Genomic DNA, 24648 nt, shown 5'->3' with positions numbered 1-24648 from the left:
AGCCCCATTGATAATACACAAAATTCCCCCTTTTGTATATTAAAATTAGTGGTTGAAACGATTGAACACTCAATTTAATTAACCAACTAACCAAAACTCACTAAAGTCCCCAAAGTTGTTAAACCAACGAATAAGAACATGTTATTATAGGACTTTGGGGACTAGTGTAATAATCAGCCCATTGTCCCCTCTGTCTCTCTCTGTAATAAGTGGGTTAAATAGCTGCTATACATAGAAACTGTCTGCTATTTTGAGACAGGTATGAAAAGTAAATTTTCAAATGCGAGACTATCATTTACAAAATGTTAATGACTAAACTCATTGCAAAAAAAGGAGGTTAGAGGTTTTTAAATTAGACACTTTTTTATTAAAAAGTCTGTAAGTAAAATAATAGTCATTTATTACATTGTATTTTAGACAGCTTTCCGCAGATATCAAAATTACAAAAATATTAGATTAAAACTAGTTTTGTCAGCAGCACATAGGGGCCGAAGTCCTGTGCTAACAAAACAGGTTTTAATTTTATGATTTTTATTTTATTTCTCGTGAAAAATTGTTTGTAATACGATGCTGTACAAGATTTTTCAGTAATCGATTTTGAGGTCATACTGGAAAAGAAAATTCAATAACCAGACTTATTAATCCCTAAAAATTAAAGTGGTAACTTAGAAAATAAAATTGATCAATTAAAATATTTATCCTGAAACTATTGTTTTCTTTTAATTTTCTGAAGAAATCATCATTGTGATTTGATCAATTTACAAATTTAGAAGCAAATATATAACATTAAGAGGGGGGGGGGGGCATCAAATCGCAGTGGTACCAATAGTTTATAAACATGGTTTCTCATTTGTGGGATTAAAAACTCTGGGTACTATTATTAAATCTTGATCAATTGGGTCAAATTATCAATGTCAACCAAGAATCTAAATCTTAAGAACATCATTTTATCGTCCATGGTCTTATAGCTTGAAATTCCTGGGAAAACTGTATGGTTTTCGGTAAACAAGGATGACAACATCCATAAAAGCGAAGCACTGAAACGGTAGGACAAACGGACATTAACACTTGTATAGTGTTAGAACTTAATTATCATAATATAAATTTATAAGAGTCAAAGCAAAATTGTAAGTAAATTTGTTGAAAAACTGCTTGATACAGGAAAATTTTTATGGACATACTTACATTTTTAAGACTTGATTATAGAGTTGCTTCGCTTAATACATTATACTTTGTTGTCCCAGGAATCAATATACCAAAAATCAGATCAATCCGATGATTAGATCACATAAAAATTTGTTGTTAAAAAAGTAAAAAAATCAACATGTTTAAAATGGACGTACGGACATTTCGGTAATGATTATAGAGTTGCTACGCTTTCTAAATCGTACCTTATTACTAAAGGAATCACCATGCAAAATTTGAAATCGATAGGACAATTCTAACATGCCTAAATTACCGGAAAAAGCTATCCGTTACGGACGTACGGACGGACGGACGGACCGACCCTAATTATAGAAAAGCTTCGCTTTTGTAAAAAATTAACAAGAGAAATATTTTATAATAAGCTAAACATGTTATTTCAATGATAGAGTGGCTTCTTACCACAAAAATATGCTTTTTTTCGCCCATTTAATAGAATGACATCAAACTATTATACGTGCGAAAAACGCATTCAAAAGAACATTAAAGTTCATTTTTTTAGAAGGCAAAAAATTTTTGCAGATTTTTTTCCAAAACAAAACTGCGGATTTTTAAAGGAGAAGCTTTTCTATAATTAGGATAACGCAACGCTGATTTATACATCTTATAATGTCCTTTGCAAGATGATTCCTATAACAGTTTTAGGAAGCGTAGCAACCAAATAACCGTTACCAGAAAGTCCGTACGATAATTTAAAAATTATAATTTATAACTTTTTGGAAAACAGAGTTTTGCATTAATGATTCCTAGGACAACAATGTACAATATTTTAAGCAATGCATCCCTATAATCAATGTTTGCTTATTAAGTTCTGACACTCTACAAGAGTTCGTTTGTCCTTCTTTATGATAATAAAGCTTCGCTTTTATGGAATTATGTAAATTTTGTATAGTAAATTTAAGTGAGTTATGAGGCCTTTGGGAAGTGTTTGTAGATTTCAAAACTTAAACAAAACTGCGCTTTACTTTGAGGAATTTAATTTTAGTCATATGGTAAAATCACGCGACAAATGACTAATTCAGTATAATAAATGTTTATAAATCAGCCAATAAAAAACATGTAATGGCTGTAGTGTTACAATTCATAAATTCATAACAAAAAATGTCAAACAAAATATGATTAAGAATTTTACTCTGTTATTTTAAGTATTGTACAAGTATTTAATTTTATGGATATTTACAAAATTAAATAGACCTTAGATTAAAATTATCCAAAAGTTATCTCAAAATTTGTCAAAAATTGATTAAAAACTTTTGCTACTTTGATTAAATCACTAGCGGCTTCGCCCATGAGGTCTCCAGGGGCACTTGAGAGAAATGGGGGGGGGGGGGGAGTTGCCTACCAACCCCCTTTTATTTTACTTTTACTTTTAAAAATATAATTTAGAATAAGATTGAGGCATGAGGTAACCTTTTCCGGACCTATAAGAAGCTTCACTGTAAAGGAGAACCTGATCGGTCCATCGGTTAGCAAGATCCTTCGATAGGGACATTTCAACATACAAACGGACAGACATACTGTTACTTTTATACAAGGATGATTGGTTTGTTCCAACTAACAGTGTCAAAAACTTTTAACTAATAATTTTAATTTAAAGGAGGGGTAAACTTTTATATAATCAATGAGGATGTACATCAGTTTATCCATCGTTGTCTTATCCTTTACGAGCTCTGTAACAGATGCATCTACATATAATGATAAAGATTAAACTTTTTGAAAAGCTTCGCTTTAAAAAAATACTAAAAGACAAACATAAAAATGTAAAATTTGAGGTAAATAAAGTGTATAATAAATCCGGATCATGGAAAGAAAACAAAGTCATTCCTAATTAGGACAGAAGTCACTGGAAATTGATCTAAGGAAGGCTACTTATGTCCTTCATCTAACAAAATCTAACTTAAGGGAGGTGACTTATGTCCTTTGTCTGACAAATTCTTACATTAGGAAGGCTGCTTATGTCCTTCATCTTGCAAAACATAGCAAATTCTTGCAAAACATACCAAATTCTTGGAAAACTTAGCTTTTCTGTCCTTCACATAGCTAATTCTTGCAAAACATAGCAAATTCTTACAAAACATAGCAAATTCTTGCAAAACATTGCAAATTCTTACAAAACATAGCATATTCTTGCAAAACATAGCAAATTCTTACAAAACATAGCAAATTCTTGCAAAACATAGCAAATTCTTACAAAACATAGCAAATTCTTGGAAAACTTAGCTTTTCTGTCCTTCACATAGCTAATTCTTGCAAAACATAGCAAATTCTTACAAAACATAGCAAATTCTTGCAAAACATTGCAAATTCTTACAAAACATTGCAAATTCTTGCAAAACATAGCAAATTCTTGCAAAACATTGCAAATTCTTACAAAACATAGCAAATTCTGGCAAAACATAGCAAATTCTTACAAAACATAGCAAATTCTTGCAAAACATAGCAAATTCTTGCAAAACATAGCAAATTCTTGCAAAGCATAGCAAATTCTTGCAAAACATAGCAAATTCTTGGAAAACTTAGCTTTTCTGTCCTTCACATAGCTAATTCTTGCAAAACATAGCAAATTCTTACAAAACATAGCAAATTCTTGCAAAACATAGCAAATTCTTACAAAACATAGCAAATTATTGGAAAACTTAGCTTTTCTGTCCTTCACATAGCTAATTCTTGCAAAACATAGCAAATTCTTACAAAACATAGCAAATTCTTGCAAAACATTGCAAATTCTTACAAAACATAGCAAATTCTTGCAAAACATAGCAAATTCTTACAATACATAGCAAATTATTGGTACACTTAGCTTTTCTGTCCTTCACATAGCTAATTCTTGCAAAACATAGCAAATTCTTACAAAACATAGCAAATTCTTGCAAAACATTGCAAATTCTTACAAAACATAGCAAATTCTTGCAAATCATAGCAAATTCTTACAAAACATAGCAAATTCTTGCAAAACATAGCAAATTCTTGCAAAACATAGCAAATTCTTGCAAAACATAGCAAATTCTTGCAAAACATAGCAAATTCTTGCAAAACATAGCAAATTCTTGCAAAACATAGCAAATTCTTGCAAAACTTAGCTTTTCTGTCCTTCACATAGCTAATTCTTGCAAAACATAGCAAATTCTTACAAAACATAGCAAATTCTTGCAAAACATTGCAAATTGTTACAAAACATAGCAAATTCTTGCAAAACATAGCAAATTCTTACAAAACATAGCAAATTCTTACAAAATGTAGCAAATTCTTGCAAAACATAGCAAATTCTTGCAATAAGGGTCCCAAACTCAAAAACAAATTTTCAGCGCGATCCGACCACCGGTTCTTGAGATACGGTGACCTGGTGTCCTTGGTACTGACTGTAAGATTTGGGAAATGGTTTGAATCCTTAGTAAATTTGGCTAAGTCCAAAAATATTTTGACACTTAGTCAAATTTTTGAAGAAAAAATACCCAGGTGACACCAACCGTACCTACTGAGAAGAAAACCAGGTCGAAAATATTTTGGACTTAGCCAAATTTACTAAGGATTCGAACCATTTCCCAAATCTTACCGTCGGTACCAAGGACACCAGGTCACCGTATCTTAAGAACCGGTGGTCGGATCGCGCTGAAAATTTGTTTTTGAGATTGGGACTCTCATTGTATGAATTTGCTATGTTTTGCAAGAATTTGCTATGTTTTGTAAGAATTTGCTATGTTTTGTAAGAATTTGCTATGTTTTGTAAGAATTTGCTATGTTTTGCTAGAATTAGCTATGTGAAGGACAGAAAAGCTAAGTTTTCCAAGAATTTGCTATGTTTTGCAAGAATTTGCTATGTTTTGCAAGAATTTGCTATGTTTTGCAAGAATTTGCTATGTTTTGCAAGAATTTGCTATGTTTTGCAAGAATTTGCTATGTGAAGGACAGAAAAGCTAAGTTTTCCAAGAATTTGCTATGTTTTGTAAGAATTTGCTATGTTTTGCAAGAATTTGCTTTGTTTTGGGAGAATTTGCTATGTTTTGCAAGAATTAGCTATGTAAAGGACAGAAAAGCTAAGTTTTCTAAGAATTTGCCATGTTTTGCAAGAATTTGCTATGTTTTGCAAGAATTTGCTATGTTTTGTAAGAATTTGCTATGTTTTGCAAGAATTTGCTATGTTTCGCAAGAATTTGCTATGTTTTGCAAGAATTAGCTATGTGAAGGACAAAAAAGCTAAGTTTTCCAAGAATTTGCTATGTTTTGCAAGAATTTGCTATGTTTTGCAAGAATTTGCTATGTTTTGTAAGAATTTGCTATGTTTTGCAAGAATTTGCTATGTTTTGTAAGAATTTGCTATGTTTTGCAAGAATTAGCTATGTGAAGGACAAAAAAGCTAAGTTTTCCAAGAATTTGCTATGTTTTGCAAGAATTTGCTATGTGAAGGACAAAAAAGCTAAGTTTTCCAAGAATTTGCTATGTTTTGCAAGAATTTGCTATGTTTTGCAAGAATTTGCTATGTTTTGTAAGAATTTGCTTTGTTTTGCAAGAATTTGCTATGTAAAGGACAGAAAAGCTAAGTTTTCCAAGAATTTGCTATGTTTTGTAAGAATTTGCTATGTTTTGCAAGAATTTGCTATGTTTTGTGAGAATTTGCTATGTTTTGCAAGAATTAGCTATGTAAAGGACAGAAAAGCTAAGTTTTCTAAGAATTTGCCATGTTTTGCAAGAATTTGCTATGTTTTGCAAGAATTTGCTATGTTTTGTAAGAATTTGCTATGTTTTGCAAGAATTTGCTATGTTTCGCAAGAATTTGCTATGTTTTGCAAGAATTAGCTATGTGAAGGACAGAAAAGCTAAGTTTTCTAAGAATTTGCCATGTTTTGCAAGAATTTGCTATGTTTTGCAAGAATTTGCTATGTTTTGTAAGAATTTGCTATGTTTTGCAAGAATTTGCTATGTTTTGTAAGAATTTGCTATGTTTTGCAAGAATTAGCTATGTGAAGGACAAAAAAGCTAAGTTTTCCAAGAATTTGCTATGTTTTGCAAGAATTTGCTATGTGAAGGACAAAAAAGCTAAGTTTTCCAAGAATTTGCTATGTTTTGCAAGAATTTGCTATGTTTTGCAAGAATTTGCTATGTTTTGTAAGAATTTGCTTTGTTTTGCAAGAATTTGCTATGTAAAGGACAGAAAAGCTAAGTTTTCCAAGAATTTGCTATGTTTTGTAAGAATTTGCTATGTTTTGCAAGAATTTGCTATGTTTTGTGAGAATTTGCTATGTTTTGCAAGAATTAGCTATGTAAAGGACAGAAAAGCTAAGTTTTCTAAGAATTTGCCATGTTTTGCAAGAATTTGCTATGTTTTGCAAGAATTTGCTATGTTTTGTAAGAATTTGCTATGTTTTGCAAGAATTTGCTATGTTTTGTAAGAATTTGCTATGTTTTGCAAGAATTAGCTATGTGAAGGACAGAAAAGCTAAGTTTTCTAAGAATTTGCCATGTTTTGCAAGAATTTGCTATGTTTTGCAAGAATTTGCTATGTTTTGTAAGAATTTGCTATGTTTTGCAAGAATTTGCTATGTTTTGTAAGAATTTGCTATGTTTTGCAAGAATTTGCTATGTTTTGTAAGAATTTGCTATGTTTTGCAAGAATTAGCTATGTGAAGGACAAAAAAGCTAAGTTTTCCAAGAATTTGCTATGTTTTGCAAGAATTTGCTATGTGAAGGACAAAAAAGCTAAGTTTTCCAAGAATTTGCTATGTTCTGCAAGAATTTGCTATGTTTTGCAAGAATTTGCTATGTTTTGCAAGAATTTGCTATGTTTTGCAAGAATTTGCTATGTTTTGCAAGAATTTGCTATGTTTTGCAAGAATTTGCTATGTTTTGCAAGAATTTGCTATGTTTTGCAAGAATTTGCTATGTTTTGCAAGAATTTGCTATGTTTTGCAAGAATTTGCTATGTTTTGCAAGAATTTGCTATGTGAAGGACAGAAAAGCTAAGTTTTCTAAGAATTTGCTATGTTTTGTAAGAATTTGCTATGTTTTGCAAGAATTTGCTATGTTTTGTAAGAATTTGCTATGTTTTGCAAGAATTTGCTATGTTTTGCAAGAATTTGCTATGTGAAGGACAGAAAAGCTAAGTTTTCTAAGAATTTGCTATGTTTTGCAAGAATTTGCTATGTTTTGTAAGAATTTGCTATGTTTTGCAAGAATTTGCTATGTTTTGTAAGAATTTGCTATGTTTTGCAAGAATTTGCTATGTTTTGTAAGAATTTGCTATGTTTTGCAAGAATTAGCTATGTGAAGGACAGAAAAGCTAAGTTTTCTAAGATGTTGCTATGTTTTGCAAGAATTTGCTATGTTTTGCAAGAATTTGCTATGTTTTGCAAGAATTTGCTATGTTTTGTAAGAATTTGCTATGTTTTGCAAGAATTTGCTATGTTTTGTAAGAATTTGCTATGTTTTGCAAGAATTTGCTATGTTTTGCAAGAATTAGCTATGTGAAGGACAGAAAAGCTAAGTTTTCTAATATTTTGCTATGTGATGGACCAAAAACCAATTTTATGCAAGATTTTGCTATGTGATGGACCAAAAACCAATTTTATGCAAGATTTTGCTATGTGAAGGATCAAAAAGCTAGGTTTTGTGAGGTGAAGGGAGGCTACTTATGTCCTCAATCTTGCAAAATCTTTGTTAAGGGAGGCATGTTATGCCCTTCATCTAACAAATTCTCACTTGAGGAAGGCTACTTATGTCCTTCCTAGGAAGGTGACTTCTGTCCTAATTTAGGAATGACTTTGTTTTCTTTCCATGATCCATAAATCCTAACTTGGCTTCAGAAATCTAAAGGGATAGGACATTGGCCGATTTATTGATGAATATCCCCTATGTTGATACACTAAATTATCCCTTCTGTAGATTGCAATTATTAATTGAAATGTATGGACACTCAACTTAATGAACCAACTAATCGAAATCTAATTTAAGTCTCCAAAGTTGTTAAACCAATGAATAAAAAGAACATTATTATAAAACATTGGGGACTAATGTAATAAACAGCCTAATGTCCCTTGCCTCCCTAGCTGAGTTGGCTTTCTTTGCTCACCCAGAAGAGTCGTACAAATATACGCAAAAATGTGCGAATCTAAAGAGGTATGCTTGCAAAAGTCAATGTTACCCTGTAAAACCTTGCTAATTATCATTATATCGACATAATACTGTTATAAAAACGTTATTTCTAGGATATAGAATACGTGGATATATTGATTTATTTGTCAGTTCGTTCATCCATAGGAAGGGATAGGATAGGGGAATCGTTATTTTAGCCAGCTGGGAGTATAATTTTACTACTAAATCTGGTGTAACATTTTATTAGCTTATGAACAGATCAAATTTAAGTCAATTCTATACTTCAAAGTTTAACAGGGTAACTTCAACATTGAGTCATTTTCAAATACCTATCATTTTTTGCAATCAATCATATGATATTTCGTATTTAAAAAAAAAAGAAAAATACTTAATCTTGAAAATTTGCAATTTTTTTCCGTTTTACCACATTTAATACCAAAATATGCATAAATATAACCAATTTTATTATGTTTTTAAAAGTTATTTTAACATAAATTATACACATTAGAGGAAACTATGTTGCTTGACCGCTCGCTAGCAAGCACAAACTGATGTGATTTGATTGACCGATAGGCAAGCCTTCGCACTAGGCGAGCTCAAGAGAGGAGGGTTACACGCGCTTTTTCTGGTGTTACAATAAAATCGTAAAACCAGCAAAAATAGCGATACAAATTTATTATTCACTTGTTGCTTAGGATTTAATCAGATAGAGAGGGGACAATGGGCTGTTTATTACACTAGTTTTATAATAAGTTTTATAATAACGTTTTCTTATTTGTTGGCTTAACAACTTTAGGAACTTCAGCGGATTTTTATCAGTTATTTCATAAAGTTAAGTGTTTAAACGTTTCAACCACCCATTTGAATCTACAGAATGGGGTAATTTAGTGTATCATCATTGGGGATGTACATCAATTTATCGGCCAATGTCTTATCCCTTTAGATCCCTGGGTTTAATATGCTTTAATCTCGACAAGATCTTTTTATGAGATATATATACTATAATTTGAATAGGTTAAAAGCATTCACAAAACTTTAAAACAAAGGGTTGGCTTAATTAAAACAATCCTTATACTAAAGGAACGGGATGTCTATTTGTGTGTTTGTGTGTCTGTGTGTTTGTAACAAGAGATCTTGCTAACCGCTGAACCAATTGGGTTCTCCTTAACAGGGTAGCTTCCCATAGGTCCCGGGAAGGTTTATAACTATTTTGGGGGAGGGTACCACAACCCTCCCAAGAGAAATCACAATAAAATCAGAAAAATTGAAATATTCCCGCCGCATAGTGTCGCTAGCGTAGTGGCGCTGCGTAGAGACAGAAATTTAACAGCTGATTTAACACAGACAAATTATTTCTAAAATTAGATATTTAAAATAAAAAAAAAAACATTTAAATGCCACTAGAGGCCTCTAGAGGCATAGCCGCTAGTTAAACAGATACAACATTAAAGTTATCTATATGTTCTTCTTAAAGACTTGACATTTTCAAAATTGATGGAAACTCTTTTCCAGAATGGCTTCGAAACCGATTATTATCTGCTGGAATAGAACCGGTTCTGAGCAATATTGAAAAATCACATATCGTTTTGTTAGCCCATGACTTCGGCATCAAAGCTTGTTTTTTTTTATAATTGTACATCTTTATATCCGCGGAAAGCTGTTTATAATACGATGCGATGCGATAAATAAATAATAATGTAATGTTAGAATGTAAAAATTAGCTAATTTGTAGGAACGTTCTTTTACTTTTATTTGAATCTAAAATCTCTTTGTAGGGAAGAAGACATATAGAGAAAAATTAAAGAGAGAGAGAGAGAGAGAGAGAGAGAGAGAGAGAGAGAGAGAGAGAGAGAGAGAGAGAGAGAGAGAGAGAGGGAGAGAGAGAGAGAAAACAAATGTATAAAGAGATTTTAGAGATAAAAGGAAGAAAGTAGAGAGATTTTGTTTGTATTCAGGGTTACAGGAACCTGTGAGAAACTACATTCAAAAGAAGATCCATATCGGTTCAGTGATTAGCAAGATCCTTCGGTACACAGACAGACTAACATCCTATTTCTTTTTTATTAAGAACATTAAATGCTAAATTTTTGTTGTCATGTGATTTATGGGGAAACAATTTTTTATTGAACAATGCCTGTCCTTCTGATTTGTGTGTGTTTGTGTGTGTGTGAGTGTGTGTATGTGTGTGTGTTAGTGTGTGTATGCGTGCGTGCGTGTGTGTTTGTAAGTGGGCGTGTGTGTGCGAATGCTAATGCAAGAATGAGAAAGGCAATTTGATTGCTAAATCTTTGCATTTTTATCTGAGCTCGCATTGCAAGGGGGGCAACATTTTTACATTTGTTATGTTGGACGGTGCTTCGAAATAACAGAATAGTTATTTCTCGTATCGTATTACAAACAGCTTTCCACGAATATAAAATGTAAAATTATTAAAGATTAAAACCAGTTTTTTAGCTAACATATCAGGTTTTAGTCTTATGATTGTACATTTTTATATTCGTAGAAACAACAAACTATATATTTTTAAAAACTTTTCCTGGGAATTTCTTATATAGATAGCTAGGGAAAGGCCTTCATCCAAAATAAGTAATCTTAGGAGCTCCCCCAATCTAAAGGGACCTAAAGGGATAAGACAATGAGTGATAATCATTGATGTTCATCTCCAATAATGAAACACAAAATTACCCCTGATTTAGATTACAATTAGTGGTTCAACAGTTTGGACGCTCAACTATATGAACCAAACAATCAAAATTCAATAAAATTCCTCAATGTTGTTAAGCCAACGAATAAGAAAACGTTATAATAAAACTTTGGTGACTAGTTTTAATAAACAGCCCAATGTCTAATGCCCGTAAATGGAGTTAAATAAGTTATTATAATTTTGAAATTCTTAATTTTTCATATAATTTTGAAGACCCACTGAAAACTAACTAAGGTTAAGAAGAGAAAGGGGTTAAAACCAGGGGGACTAGTGTAAAAGACATTTTAGCTGTCTTTTACACTGGTCCCCAAAGTTTTATAATACGGGTTTCTTATTCGTTGGCTTAGTGACTTTGGCGACTTTAAATAAATTTAGATTGGTTGGATTATTAAGTCGAGTGTCCAAATTGTAATCTACAGAATGGGTAATTTTGAATAACATCATTGGGGATTTACCTAATTTTATCGGCCATTGTCTTATCCCTTTTTATCCCTGGGTAAAAACTTTTGTTTCTTACAAGGATTATCAAAAAAGAGACACTCCCAGACATTAAAAAATATACCAAATATTTTTTTTTGTGTTTAATAGCAATACTTAAAATCTTAAAAATAATTGATTATGTAAATCATAATATCTAAAATTATTTGATTAAGCTCTTTGAAGTGCCCAGTGGCGTGCGAAGCACTTTGTCTAGGGGGGGGCATTTTGAAGATTTTGTAAAATTTTGCCCCCCCCTAAATCAAAGTGCCCCGGGGGGGCACTTTGCTTTAGGGGGGGGCATTTTGATTATATATACTAATTTTAAATAAGGGCGTTTTAAGGGGTGGGATTATTTGATTATGGGCCTCCTAGTCCTTATCCCTTCTTCCCCATCCCTTCCCCAATCCTTATTTCCCATTTATATCCCCCACCTCTTCCCCCCCCCCATTTCTTCTCCCCCATCCCTTCTCACCACCCTGCAATGACCGAAGGGAAGGGAGCTAGAAAGCATCTTCGAAAAAATAGTACAGAAGATAAATTAACCTTTCCCCCCCCCCCTCCACCACAAAACATTTTTAATGGGTGGAAGGGGATGTTATAAAATCTCAGCAGGAAGGATGAATAACCCCATTAAAAAAAATTGGGGGGGGGGGGAGATAAAAACACTCATTTTGGAAATAATTTACCAAAAATTAACCTAATATGAAAAAATGATATTAGATATTTCTTTATTGTATGACAACAAGGATGACAACATCTTTAAGTAGCAAAGCACAAAAAATCATTAATAAGAATACAGACAAGTAGATTTAAATAGCATCTGTTGAAATAAATATATATTTTAAGTAGAAAAAGTCACAAATCCTTTTTCCTGTATGTTTAATATTATATTCCACAAAAAAAATTTATCGTAGCATAAAAACCAAAGATATAATGAACTATGTATAAAATAAAAAAAAATTACTTGTCCTTTCATTGTGATAAAAAGCAGAAATCATTTGGAAGGGCGCGAAGCGCAAATTTTTTTCTTCAAATATGCAGGGAGGGAGGGGTTTTTGGGCTATTTATTACACTAGTCCCCAATATTTCATAGCAGAAACCATTTGGAAGGGCGCGAAGCGCAAATTTTTTTCTTCAAATATGCAGGGAGGGAAGGGTTTTTGGGCTATTTATTACACTAGTCCCCAATATTTCATAGCAGAAACCATTTGGAAGGGCGCGAAGCGCAAATTTTTTTCTTCAAATATGCAGGGAGGGAGGGGTTTTTGGGCTATTTATTATATCCCCAATATTTCATATAAAATTTTCCTGGTTATTTCATATAACCTGGTTTGTTATGTTCAGTGAAAAAAGATTATAACCTAATTTCTACACTAATTTAAAAATTTGGTAAGGTTAAATGAATAGTAACTGTCTGTTTGGCGCGAAGCGCCAAATTTTTTTTTTGGAGTATTTCTTGATCTTTTTTTTGAAACTGAGATAGTTTTGCTTTTTGTAGGGTAGGGGGCAAAAAGGGGCATTTTTGTTGACCAGGGGGGGGCAAAATGGGGCATTTTTTAACATTTAGGGGGGGGGGCAGGGGGGGCGGTTGCTAGGGAGGGGCAGGGGGGGGCGTTTTGATCGCTAGGGGGGGGCGATTGCCCCAAATGCCCCCTTCGGTTCGCACGCCACTGGAAGTGCCTATAAATTACGCCATACAATACAAATGACCAATGATTGGCCAATACAAAGACTAAATTACTAATGGTAGGCCAGTATACATTTTAATTGACCAATTGCTTTATATTAAAAGCTTTCAGATTATTTTACATTGTGGAGAAGTGCCAAGTGAAAAAAAAACTCTAGACACCAATCTCATAAAAATCCATTAATTTTAAACATAGCTTCAATAAAAAGATGTTTTTTTTTTTAAAGCAAAGCTTTCCTATAATTAGGGTCCGTCCGCACGTCCGTCCGAGACAGATAGCTTTTTTCGTTAATTTAGGCATGTGAGAATTGTCCTATGGATTTCAAACTTTGCTTCTGTAGTAGTCAGGTACGATTTAGAAAGCGTAGCAAGTCTATAATCATTACCAGAAAGTCCGTACGTCCATTTTAAACATGTTGATTTTTTGTACTTTTTTAACAACATATTTTCATGTGATCTAATTATCCTATTGATCTGATTTTTGGTATATCGATTGCTGGGACAACAAAGTACTATATTAAAAGCGAAGCAACTCTATAATCAAGTCCTAACAAGTAAATAAGTCCATAAAAATTCTCCTCTATCAAGCAGTTTTTCAACAAATTTACTTACGATTTAGCTTCGACTCTTATACTTCTATATTCTGATTATTCAGTTTAGACACTATAAAGTGTTAATGTCCGTTTGTCCTACCTTTTCAGTGCTTCGCTTTTATGGATGTTGTTTAAATCTATGTATATGTATTGTGTTATCCAGGAAAGCAATTATTATGTAAGTCCTACAAGTAAAATTCATTCTTTTTTATATTGAAGATGTTTTATCCTTCATATACTTTTAATTTAGTTTTTATTCACAATTTTTACATTAAAAAAATTTGTATTATAGTGCCTTTTTGTACAACTTCTAAATAAATGGTGCATATAGCATATTATAAAAAGTGTCTTTTAAAAAACTGAACATATTTTTGAACTCCACAAAACACTTCATACAGAAATTAAATGACAAATGACATTTTGGCAAGACGTAAGGGGTAAATGGGATGTTTATTACACTAGTCTCCAAACTTTTATAATAACGCCTTCATATTCTATGGCTTAACAAATTTGGGGACTTTTATTGAATTTTTATTGGTTTGTTCTTTAACTTCAGTATCTAAACGTTTCAACCACTAATTGTAATCAACAGAGGAGGTTATATTGTGTATTATCATTGGGGATAAGTAAATTTTTTGGCCATCGTCTGATTCCCTTTAGATCACTGCATTTTAGTTCTTGTTTTAAAAGACAATCACCCTGTATACTGCAAAATTGCAAATTCTATAAAATTCGCATATGCATTGTACAATCATATGTAAAAGGATATTTTATTGACTTTGCATATTGTGTGTGAACAGAAAAAAAGATTTAGGGGCGAAGCTACTTCACAGGTCTTGCTTTATTAAATTTTAGGGATCATGGAAGGATGACGAAGTAGCGTTTTTCGTCGTATTTCCACAGTAGCTTTTGAGAGGTTATTTTAGGTTAGGTTAATATTAATGATTGCCCCGCAGGGTTAGGAAATAGGCCCTGCAGGATTATAGCCACCAGCAACGGCCATAAATAAAAGAAAATCTACTGTGACACCCAATACTTCCTATTTTTCAATGATCCAAATTTAGTTTTCTTGCAAGTCTTTCGTAATCAAACTAGCGGCTTTGCCCCTAGAATCTATGCTTTGTAGATGAGGAAGGAAAATAGAGATGCCTTAAAACATACCAAGCCTTACTATAATGTAGTATAATCAGTCCAAATGTGAAGTACAAAGATAAAAACTTAAAATCTATAATACAAAGTACAACTTTGTTTGTCTGTCTGTCTGAAGCTTAAAATCTCGGTAACCGCTGAACTTATTAGGCTCTACCAGTCAGGTAATATACCTACTGGTCCTGTGGTGGTTTTAAGCTATTTTCTTGGGGAATATCCGAGATTTTTAGATCTAAACTAAATTCTTTACATTATATTATTTAATATTTGTTTTATTAAAATCTCATAAACATAACAAATAATCAAATTTTGGCCATCCTTGTTGAACATATTAGATAAATGGATTTATTGTTAATTGGATACTACTCCAGATTTTCATGTTCTTAAATAAAGTTAAACACGCAGCGGGTTAAAATAATGGATCATCCCTACCCCTCAATTTACCCCATCCCCTCATAGCTGTCTATACAAAATGGGGATAGATGTCACTGCTATTGGCCTACCTATGCTATTGGAGTCAGGAAAAACCCCATCTTTCCCTTTACTATAACGTCAATAGAATAGATAGGCCCAATGCGGTGACATCTTTAACTTTCCTAGGGTACTAAACACAGCTACCTTTCCCTCCTCTCCTACTGGATGAACAAATTGACCAATAAATGACAGAGGGAATAGTAACCTAAATTTAGGACAATTTCCCCTTGTCATAATATCCACGTATATTGTACATCCATTATTAGATATGTGTTAATAGGTTATAAAGATGCAAACACATTTTATCTGAAAAAAATTTGAATGCATAAAAATATAATAAAATCCACAAGATTTTCATAAAAAAATTAAGATAAATAAAAAAGTAATTTATATACATTTAGTATCGTGTTATATTTCAAATAAGAAGCAGCAAATAGTATTAAAATAAAAAATTATAATAATGATATAATAAGAAATTACGTCTTACAATACAAAGGACCAAGTAAAGTAATTAACTGACATTTGGTCTCATTATTTACAAAATATTATTCAAATTAATGACGTCATCGGAAAACAAAGAATTTGTAGAGTTACCGCACGACTAAATAAATATCAAATGCTTCTTTTAAGTCAAACTAACACAATCTTATTTTTTTTATATGTGAGTCACATAAAAACCAGGCATGTAACCAATATAATCTAAACAAAAGTCCCAAAAGTTGTTAGACCAACGAATAATAAAATATTATTATAAAACTTTGGGGACTAGTATAACATGTGATATCCTGCTATTTTTTTGCAACTGACAATTAGTGCAATTACTTAATGTGACAAAGTCTAACCTTTCCAAACAAAATACACTTAAGTACTCACTTAACAAGGATGAAAACATCCATAAAAGCAAAGGTCAATAAATCAGACATTCAGACAAACGAACATTAAATGATACAAAGGAACAATCCCAATTCATAAAGTAGTAAGGTTTTTTTTGTCTTAATCTTCAGATCTTAATAGCGAATGAACCGATTGGGTTCTCTACTTTAGGTATGCTTCACATATGTTATTGGGCTTAAAATGGTTTTAAGCTATTTTTTCTAGCTTTGCTTTTAACATTGTGCCTAAACGACATTGTAATCAATTTATGTAAATTTAAAAAGGATTTCAAATTCTACTTATTTTTACAGGAAGCATCATGTAAAGTTATAAACATTAACATGCTTTTGAAATACGTAAAAAAATATAGGTTCGTAAATATTAGGATCATGGAAAGAAAACGAAAGAGCAGGTTTCGTCGTATTTTTTACAGTAGCTCTTATGTAAATTCTTCTTTAAATACTTATTACTGAATCTATTGAACTGAGGTGGATTCTTAAAAAATATTGCCCCACTAAGCCATTGAAAAATCCTCAAAAATCACATAAAAAATCTACAAAAATTTAATCACATCTTATGTTCATAACCCTTCTATGATTTTGTTTATTTTTTGTAGATTTTTAATGTGATTTTGGTGGATTTATCACGAAAACAAGTTTGCCCCACTAAGCAATTAGTGGGGCAAACTTTTTTTAAGAATCCACCTCAGATTTCGTCTCTAGTTTCTAAGAAATTATTGTGGTCAGAAAAAATAGCTTCAAACCAAAACAACATATCTAATAACTTTCCCTAGAGAGTCTTTACAAATTAAAACAGAAATTTCCGAAATATTTAGGCTAAGAATAAAACATGAAATATTAGATGTTTAAATTTTAGTACTTTTTTCCCCTGCTTTATTTTATTTTACTTGGATCTTACACCAGACTAGCATTCACTCTAACAAAGTGAACCTTGTTAAACGATCCCTACTTTTAAATTGTCCCTTCCCCACCGACTGGATGAACGAACTGACCAATAAATGACAGGGGAAATAACATCCTAAATTGACGACAATTTTCCCCTGTTGTAATAATTACATATATTCTACATCCATTATTGTACAAAATTAACAAAAGAGCTAACCGTTACAGACGGACGGACAGACCAACCATTATTATAGAAAATCTTCGTTTTTCAAAGTTACTATTTTTGGGGGGAAATTTTATTTAAAAAAACATGAATTCTACAATACAAATTACATTACATCACATTTCTATCTGCTAAACAATTAGGACATCACCATAGAACATTATATTTCCTTTTGTATTCTTTTTGGTCATATTCTTCAACTCTATCCCTGAAAAATAAACATAGTTTTATTTTTAATTTTTAAAAGCGAAGCTTTTCTATAATTAGGGTCGGTCCGTCCGTCCGTCCGTACGTCCGTCCGTCCGTCCGTAACGGATAGCTTTTTTCATTAGGCATGTTAGAATTGTCCTATAGATTTCAAATTTTGCATGGTGATTCCTTTAGCAGTTAGGTACGATTTAGAAAGCGTAGCAACTCTATAATCATTACCAAAGTGTCCGTACGTCCATTTTAAACATGTTGATTTTTTTACTTTTTTAACAACAAATTTTTATGTGATCTAATTATCCGATTGATCTGATTTTTTGTATATTGATTCCTGGGACAATAAAGTATAATGTAATAAGCGAAGCAACTCTATAATCAAGTCCTAAAAATGTAAGTATGTCCATAAGCATTATCCTGAATCAAGCAGTTTTTCAACAAATTTACTTACAATTTTGCTTTGACTCTGTTCTGACACTATAAAAGTGTTAATGTCCGTTTGTCCTTCCGTTTCAGTGCTTCGCTTTTATGGATGTTGTCATCCTTGTTTAGTATAGATATAACCAGACAACTACCTGGATCCCCCTATCGGGGACCCTTTTTGTCTGCATGTAAATGGCTTTCTGCTCTTTTGTTGCGACTTGTGTGTGTTTATATTCCCGACACTATTGGTTGATTTTCAAAGACCAGATTGAGAGTCGGCACAGGGTTCTCGGGAAGGGGACATACAGTTATTTAACCCCATCTCCCATTAATGTTTTATTATATTTTTTTTTACTAAATAACAAATATTATCTATAATACAAAGTAAAACAATGTCTGTCCGCCTGTATGTGTATCTGACCCTCTAAATCTTAAGATCTTGGTAACCGCTAAACCGATTTGGCACTACTTGTCAGGGAATATACCTAATTGTCTAATGTATAAAGTATGAAGTTTTTTTTTTGCCTGAAGCTAAATATTTTAATAACTATTGAACCTTCTTAGTTCTCTATTTCAGGTAAGCTTCACATAGGTCCTATGATGGTTTTGGCCCAATTCTTATTTTATATTTAAGTCTCTACTACTAAAATAACGGAGCCCCTAAATGCTAGATGTGCAGCCGCTAGCATTTAATAAGGCTTTATAGTTTGTCTTAAATCAAACAATAAAAATATTTTGTTTATTTCCCGCCGTCATAATCTGATAACAAATTTCTACTGTATTTTAATTTACTGTTGTATATTCTAAAAAAATCATTTTTGTGTTACCATGGACAAAATTACCAATGTTTCTTTTATATATGCAGTAAAACCAGGTATCTAAAGGGATAAGACAATAGCCCATAAATTAATATACATCCCCAATGATGATACACTAAATTACCCCTTTTGTAGATGTAAATTAGCGCGGTTAAAACGTTCGAGCACTCAAGTTTAAGAACAATCAAAATTCACTAAGGTCCTAAAAGTTAATAACCAAACGAATAAGAAAACAGTATTTTAAAACTTTGGGGACCAGTGTAATAAACAGCCAATTGTCTCTTCCTTTTCTGTCCAAATGTGCTAATCAATTAAAATAGCTTTCAAATCATTGATTTTTATTCATTTACACTTTAATACTTTCATTCAATTAGTGTCGTATTTTTGTCTATTTAAGAATAATCAAGATAATCATTGGACAAAAGTTGTAAAATAATCAAAGAAACATTTTACTATTTTGTCCCTCATTTGACAAATGTGCATTTCTTTTAACTCAATGTTTCTATTTAAACCCAGGGAGTAAGGGAGGGGACAATGGATCAAATATTCAATTTTTAAGAGTCTCAGACTTTGGGTACTGGCTTTAAGGGAATGTGCAAGAATTCAGCAGGTTCTGACTGACTTTGGGTACTAGTACATCAATGACCTGCTAACTAGCTGGGTTAGTTTTAAATATAGCAGACAGAAAAATTTGTTATTAGATGGCTGGTTTTAACAAATATTCTTCCCAAGAAAATGTCATTTTATGTATAGAAACTCTACTGTGATATTTATGTATTAAACAATCTAAGAACCCCTTGAATTTAGGTGGCATTAAAAAATATATGAGAAGGGTTGACAAAGTTCTAAACACGATTTTTCCAGTGATTAATTACAGAATATTACGACATTGTAATTTAATTTTCAGGTAAATGATTTTTTTCTTAGAACTAAATTTGTTCTCAATTATATTACAAAGATCCCTTTACAATTTTGATTAAGTTTTCTGGATAAATCTGGTTTTCATTGCTTTTCAGTAAAAACTCTTACCATAGGCGTCCAAGGGGGGGGGGTAATGGGGCGATTACCCTTCCCAAACGAATTTGGGGGTGCCCCCAAAAATTTTTTCATTTTACCCCCCCTATTTAAAATTTACCCCTACCCTGGGGGTGCTGTAGGCACCCCCAACCATTTAGGAGGGGGTATTTACCCCCCCCCCCCAAACAATTTTGGGGGGGTAAATACCCCCCCCTAAAATAGAAAAAAAAATTTTTAATACTAAATTTTTGATAAAATTTAAATTATCCCCCCAAAAATTTTACCCTGGGGAGAAATTTTGGGGGGGGGGTAAACAAATTTTACCCCTGCCAACAGATTTCAGGGGGGGTAATTACCCCCCCCAAGCAAATTTTACCCCCGGGGTAAAAATTTTGGGAGGGGTAAAAAAAATTTGTGGTGCGCTTCGCGCGCCATTTTACCCCCCCCAAAACCGAATTACCCCCCCATTAAAAAATTTTTACCCCCCCAAAATAAAAAGCTTGGACGCCCATGACTCTTACATCGAATTAATTGCCTATCGTCCCCTCCCTTACTCCCTGATTTAAACCCCTAAAGTAACTGACGGTACGTACTAGACCATTATAACCTAGATATATACTGTTTAAAACAGCCAACAGGAGAATACTAAACAGCTTTGGGTTTTACAAAACTCAGATTTTATCAGCTCTACGACATCTAGCAAACATATAATTAGATTTGTGTACATATTTGTTAAATGGCGTTGTGATTATCCAAAATTATTGTAGTTAGGGTACTTTATGTCATCAATAAAGTTAATTTAATTCAACACTACCCTCCTCAAGTGCCCCTAGAGGTCTCTAGGTGGCGTAGCCGCTAGTTTGTATACATATTTTTTAAGGTGAGTTGTGATTATCCTAAATTATGGTAATTAGGGTACATTATGTCATCAATAAAGTTAATTTAATTAAACAGTTAGATAGATAGATAGATAGATAGATAGATAGATAGATAGATAGATAGATAGATAGATAGATAGATAGATAGATAGATAGATAGATAGATAGATAGATAGATAGATAGATAGATAGATAGATAGATAGATAGATAGATAGATAGATAGATAGATAGATAGATAGATAGATAGATAGATAGATAGATAGATAGATAGATAGATAAATCCTAAATTATGTTAGTTAGGGTACATTATGTCATCAATAAAGTTAATTTAATTAAACAGATGTCGTGTAATTACAGCTATTTAAAAGGACACTAGTTTTGTTATTTTAAAATTGTCCTTTTGATTACAAACTTTGTAAAATTAGTTACGATTAAGTAAGCGTATCGATTCTAACGATAAAACTGAACCGCCAAGTCTCTATGTCCATGCTGATTTTGAAATCTTTTGACGACAATTTTGTTTGATAAAATTATCCTATTCATCTAGTTTTAAACAATAAATCCTTGGACAATAAGGTATATAATTATAAGCAACTCTATCATATAGTCCAAAAATGTCAGTATGACAATTAATAAAATTTTGTTTAAGCATGTAGATTAATATGCTGCTTGTTAAGTTCTGATTATATTTCTTTGTCCTATATTTTTGTCTTTGTTAAGTTCTGACACTCTACAAATGATTGTTTGTTTGTCCTACCGTCGAATTTTAGAGCTTTTATGGATGTTTTTTCCTTGTTTGTAGTAGCGAAGCTACTCTATAATTCACAATGTCCGTCCGTCCTTCCATCTGTCCGTCTGTCTTAAACCGTCTTCATCATACAAAATAAAACAAGGTGTTGTGTTTTTTTTTCTCCAATAAATCTATTCTTGATTTAATAAATAAAGAACACAGTAATAGTGTCTGACTGATTATGACGTAACAAAAAAAAATTGCCAATGAGAGGCCGTTAGTGACCAATGGTAAAGTTTATAGTGGCCTCTCATTGGCTATTTTTTTTTGTTACGTCATAATCAGTCAGACACTATTACTGTGTTCATACATCAACTTTAAATCTACTTGTACGTATTCCCATCCACAATTTTTTGTGCTTCGCTACTTATGGATGTTGTCATCCTTGTTTTTTATATATATAACATAAATATATTAAGTCTCTTATATAATACTATTTTGAAATCATTTAGGGTCCATTATATAATACTATTTTGAAATTTTTAGATTGTCCTTTTTAAATGCATTTAGTTAAAACTATTTGGATAACAATGTAAGTGGACATTGTTTGCATTTTATATTAATGCGTAACAATCCAGGGAGGGAGGGGACAATGGGGTGTTTATGAAACTAGTCCTCAAAGTTTTATAATAATGTGTTTTTTTTGTTTGCTTAAAAACATTGGGTACTTTTATTGAATTTTGATTGGTTGGTTTATTCATTTGAGAGTCCAATCTTTTCAATCGCTAATTGCAATCTAAAAAAGGGTAATTTTGTATATCATTGTTGGGGATGTATTGTCTTATATATCCATAAACATTTTAATCGTAAAAAATAATCATATATCGCATTGTAATGAAGACAGCTTTACGTGGTGGAACAAAACTGGCATATACGTCCAAGGGGGGGGGGGGGAGGTAAAGTGGGGATAACCCCCTCCCCCCATTTAAAATACGGCACCCCAACCATTTAGGTGGGGGTATTACCCCCCCCCCCCCCAACAATTTTGGGGGGGTAAATACCCCCTTGAAATAAGAAATATCTAACCAAAAAATATTTGCGCGCTTTGCGCGCATTTTTAATACTAATATTTAATCAAATTTAAATTACCCCCGCAAAAATTTTACCCCGGGGGTAAATTTTGGGAGGATAAACATTTTTTTTTTTTTTACCCCCTCCCAAAAAAAAGCTTGGACGCCCCTGAAAACTGGTGTTATATTTTGTTTGTTTGTTTAACTTTAATATTCGTGGAAAATTTCTGTAATACAATGCCATACATAATTTTTCAGTCTGGGTGAGAACCGGTCCTAATTCAGCAGATATCCATCGGTTTCAAAGCCATTATGAATATTTTAAATATTTCCCCTCCCATCCTCTCCATATAAACAGTCTTAACCAACAATTAAATATGGAAAACTTCTTAAAAACATTACCTGGCAAAATTAGTAAAGATATTGGTTACAATCTATCTATCTATCTATCTATCTATCTATCTATCTATCTATCTATCTATCTATCTATCTATCTATCTATCTATCTATCTATCTATCTATCTATCTATCTATCTATCTATCTATCCATCTATCTATCTATCTATCTATCTATCTATCTATCTATCTATCTATCTATCTATCTATCTATCTATCTATCTATCTATCTATCTATCTATCTATCTATCTATCTATCTATCTATCTATCTATCTATCTATCTATCTATCTATCTATCTATCTATCTATCTATCTATCTATCCATCTATCTATCTATCTACCTGGCAAAAATAGTGAACAGAATGGCTACAACCGTGTAGATACCAGCGGGAATAAAAAAGATTATTTTCCATCTAAAAATAATGAAAGAGATGAAGTTTTTATAGTGCCTATAAAAATGGCCAAGTAATGGTCAATTAAAATGTATACTGGCCTGTCATTGGTAATTTAATCTGTATGTTGTCCTATCATTGGTCATTTGTATTGTATGACATATTTTTTTAGTACTATAATTAGCTTAATGCTAAGATGTATAGTATAGTTGCCAAGTCGCTACAAAAAGCAAAAAAGCAATTTGCTAGCAGACGAAATGTTTTCCACCCCTAGATAATAGTTTCTCTAAGTTAAAATAGTAAATATTAGTTTCCAAATTATTTTCTAATTGCTTTAAATAAAACTAAATTTTTTTATCCTCTTTAAAAAGACGATATTTATTCTTAACTGTGCATGGCAATACGTTGATATTCCATCAATAAATATATAGGAATTAGGGTGGGTTGATTTTGGACATTTTTATCTGAGACAATAACGGGAACGTGCTTCACATGATTCTTAAAAGGATATAAGTATACCTCTGGATGATTTAAAACTTATTTTAAGTCTAAAAACCGCTGGCGACCACACATTTAATTGTATAGCTATTTTTGAATAAGAGTAAAAAAAAATATTGAATCCTAACTATGGATTCATGGAACGGCCTTGAGAAGTAAATTGGAACTTTTGTTCGTTTAAAATAGCTCCTATATGAATATTCCTAGCCTTAGAAATGACTGAAAAAAACTCTTAAAGTTGACCAATTATATAAAAAAACCTAGTTTTTAGTCATTTATAAGGCTAGGAGCGATTGATTTATCATACTTATAAGAATCATCTACACGTTCCCGCTTTAGACTCAGATAAAAATGTCCAAAATCAACCCACCCTAATATATATATATGTATAACCCTGACAACTACCTGGTCCAAGTGGTGGGGTCCTTTTTCGTCTGCTAAAAAATTACTATCTGATCTTTTGTAGCGACTTGACTGTGTTGATATTTACGATGCTATTGGCTGATATTCAAAGACCCAATTGAAAGTCGGCACAGGGTCCCTATCCCGTGGGTAGAGTAACATATTTCTCTTTCCCCCTCTATTCTTTTAGTTGTAGTATTTTCACCTATACCTTGATATTAATTCATCACAGGTTTCTGGTTCTCCGACTATTGCACTTTTTACTAAAAACAAGGATGACAACATCCATAAAAGCGAAGCACTGAAACGGTAGGACAAATGGACACTAACACTTGTATAGTGTAAGAACTGCATAATCAGAATATAAATATATATATATATGTCGAAGCAAAATTGTAAGTAAAATTGTTGAAAAACTGCTTGATACAGAATAATGTTTAT

General features: G+C 32.2%; 1 protein-coding gene across 2 annotated transcripts in view; it reads right to left on the bottom strand.

The window, feature by feature from the left end:
* Nucleotides 1-17434: 17434 nt before the first annotated feature.
* LOC145330019 (sialin-like) overlaps nucleotides 17435-24648 on the bottom strand; it is a 39851-nt gene continuing 32637 nt past the window's right edge. For both annotated transcript variants that reach the window (XM_080174549.1, XM_080174550.1), the window contains exons 19-21: nucleotides 24419-24470; nucleotides 23257-23328; nucleotides 17435-17585 (exon numbers count right to left, since the gene is read on the bottom strand). In XM_080174549.1, the coding sequence (XP_080030675.1) occupies nucleotides 17525-17585; nucleotides 23257-23328; nucleotides 24419-24470 (185 nt within the window). In that variant the 3' untranslated portion in view covers nucleotides 17435-17524. The remainder of the gene's footprint in view (nucleotides 17586-23256; nucleotides 23329-24418; nucleotides 24471-24648) is intronic.

The sequence above is a fragment of the Acartia tonsa genome, chromosome 10 (genome assembly GCF_053477335.1).
Source record: "Acartia tonsa isolate MP-2025a chromosome 10, ASM5347733v1, whole genome shotgun sequence".
In the NCBI taxonomy this organism is placed as follows: Eukaryota; Metazoa; Arthropoda; class Copepoda; order Calanoida; family Acartiidae; genus Acartia; species Acartia tonsa.
The sequence above is the reverse complement of the archived record's forward strand: the minus strand, read 5'-3'. Positions and strand labels throughout refer to the sequence as shown.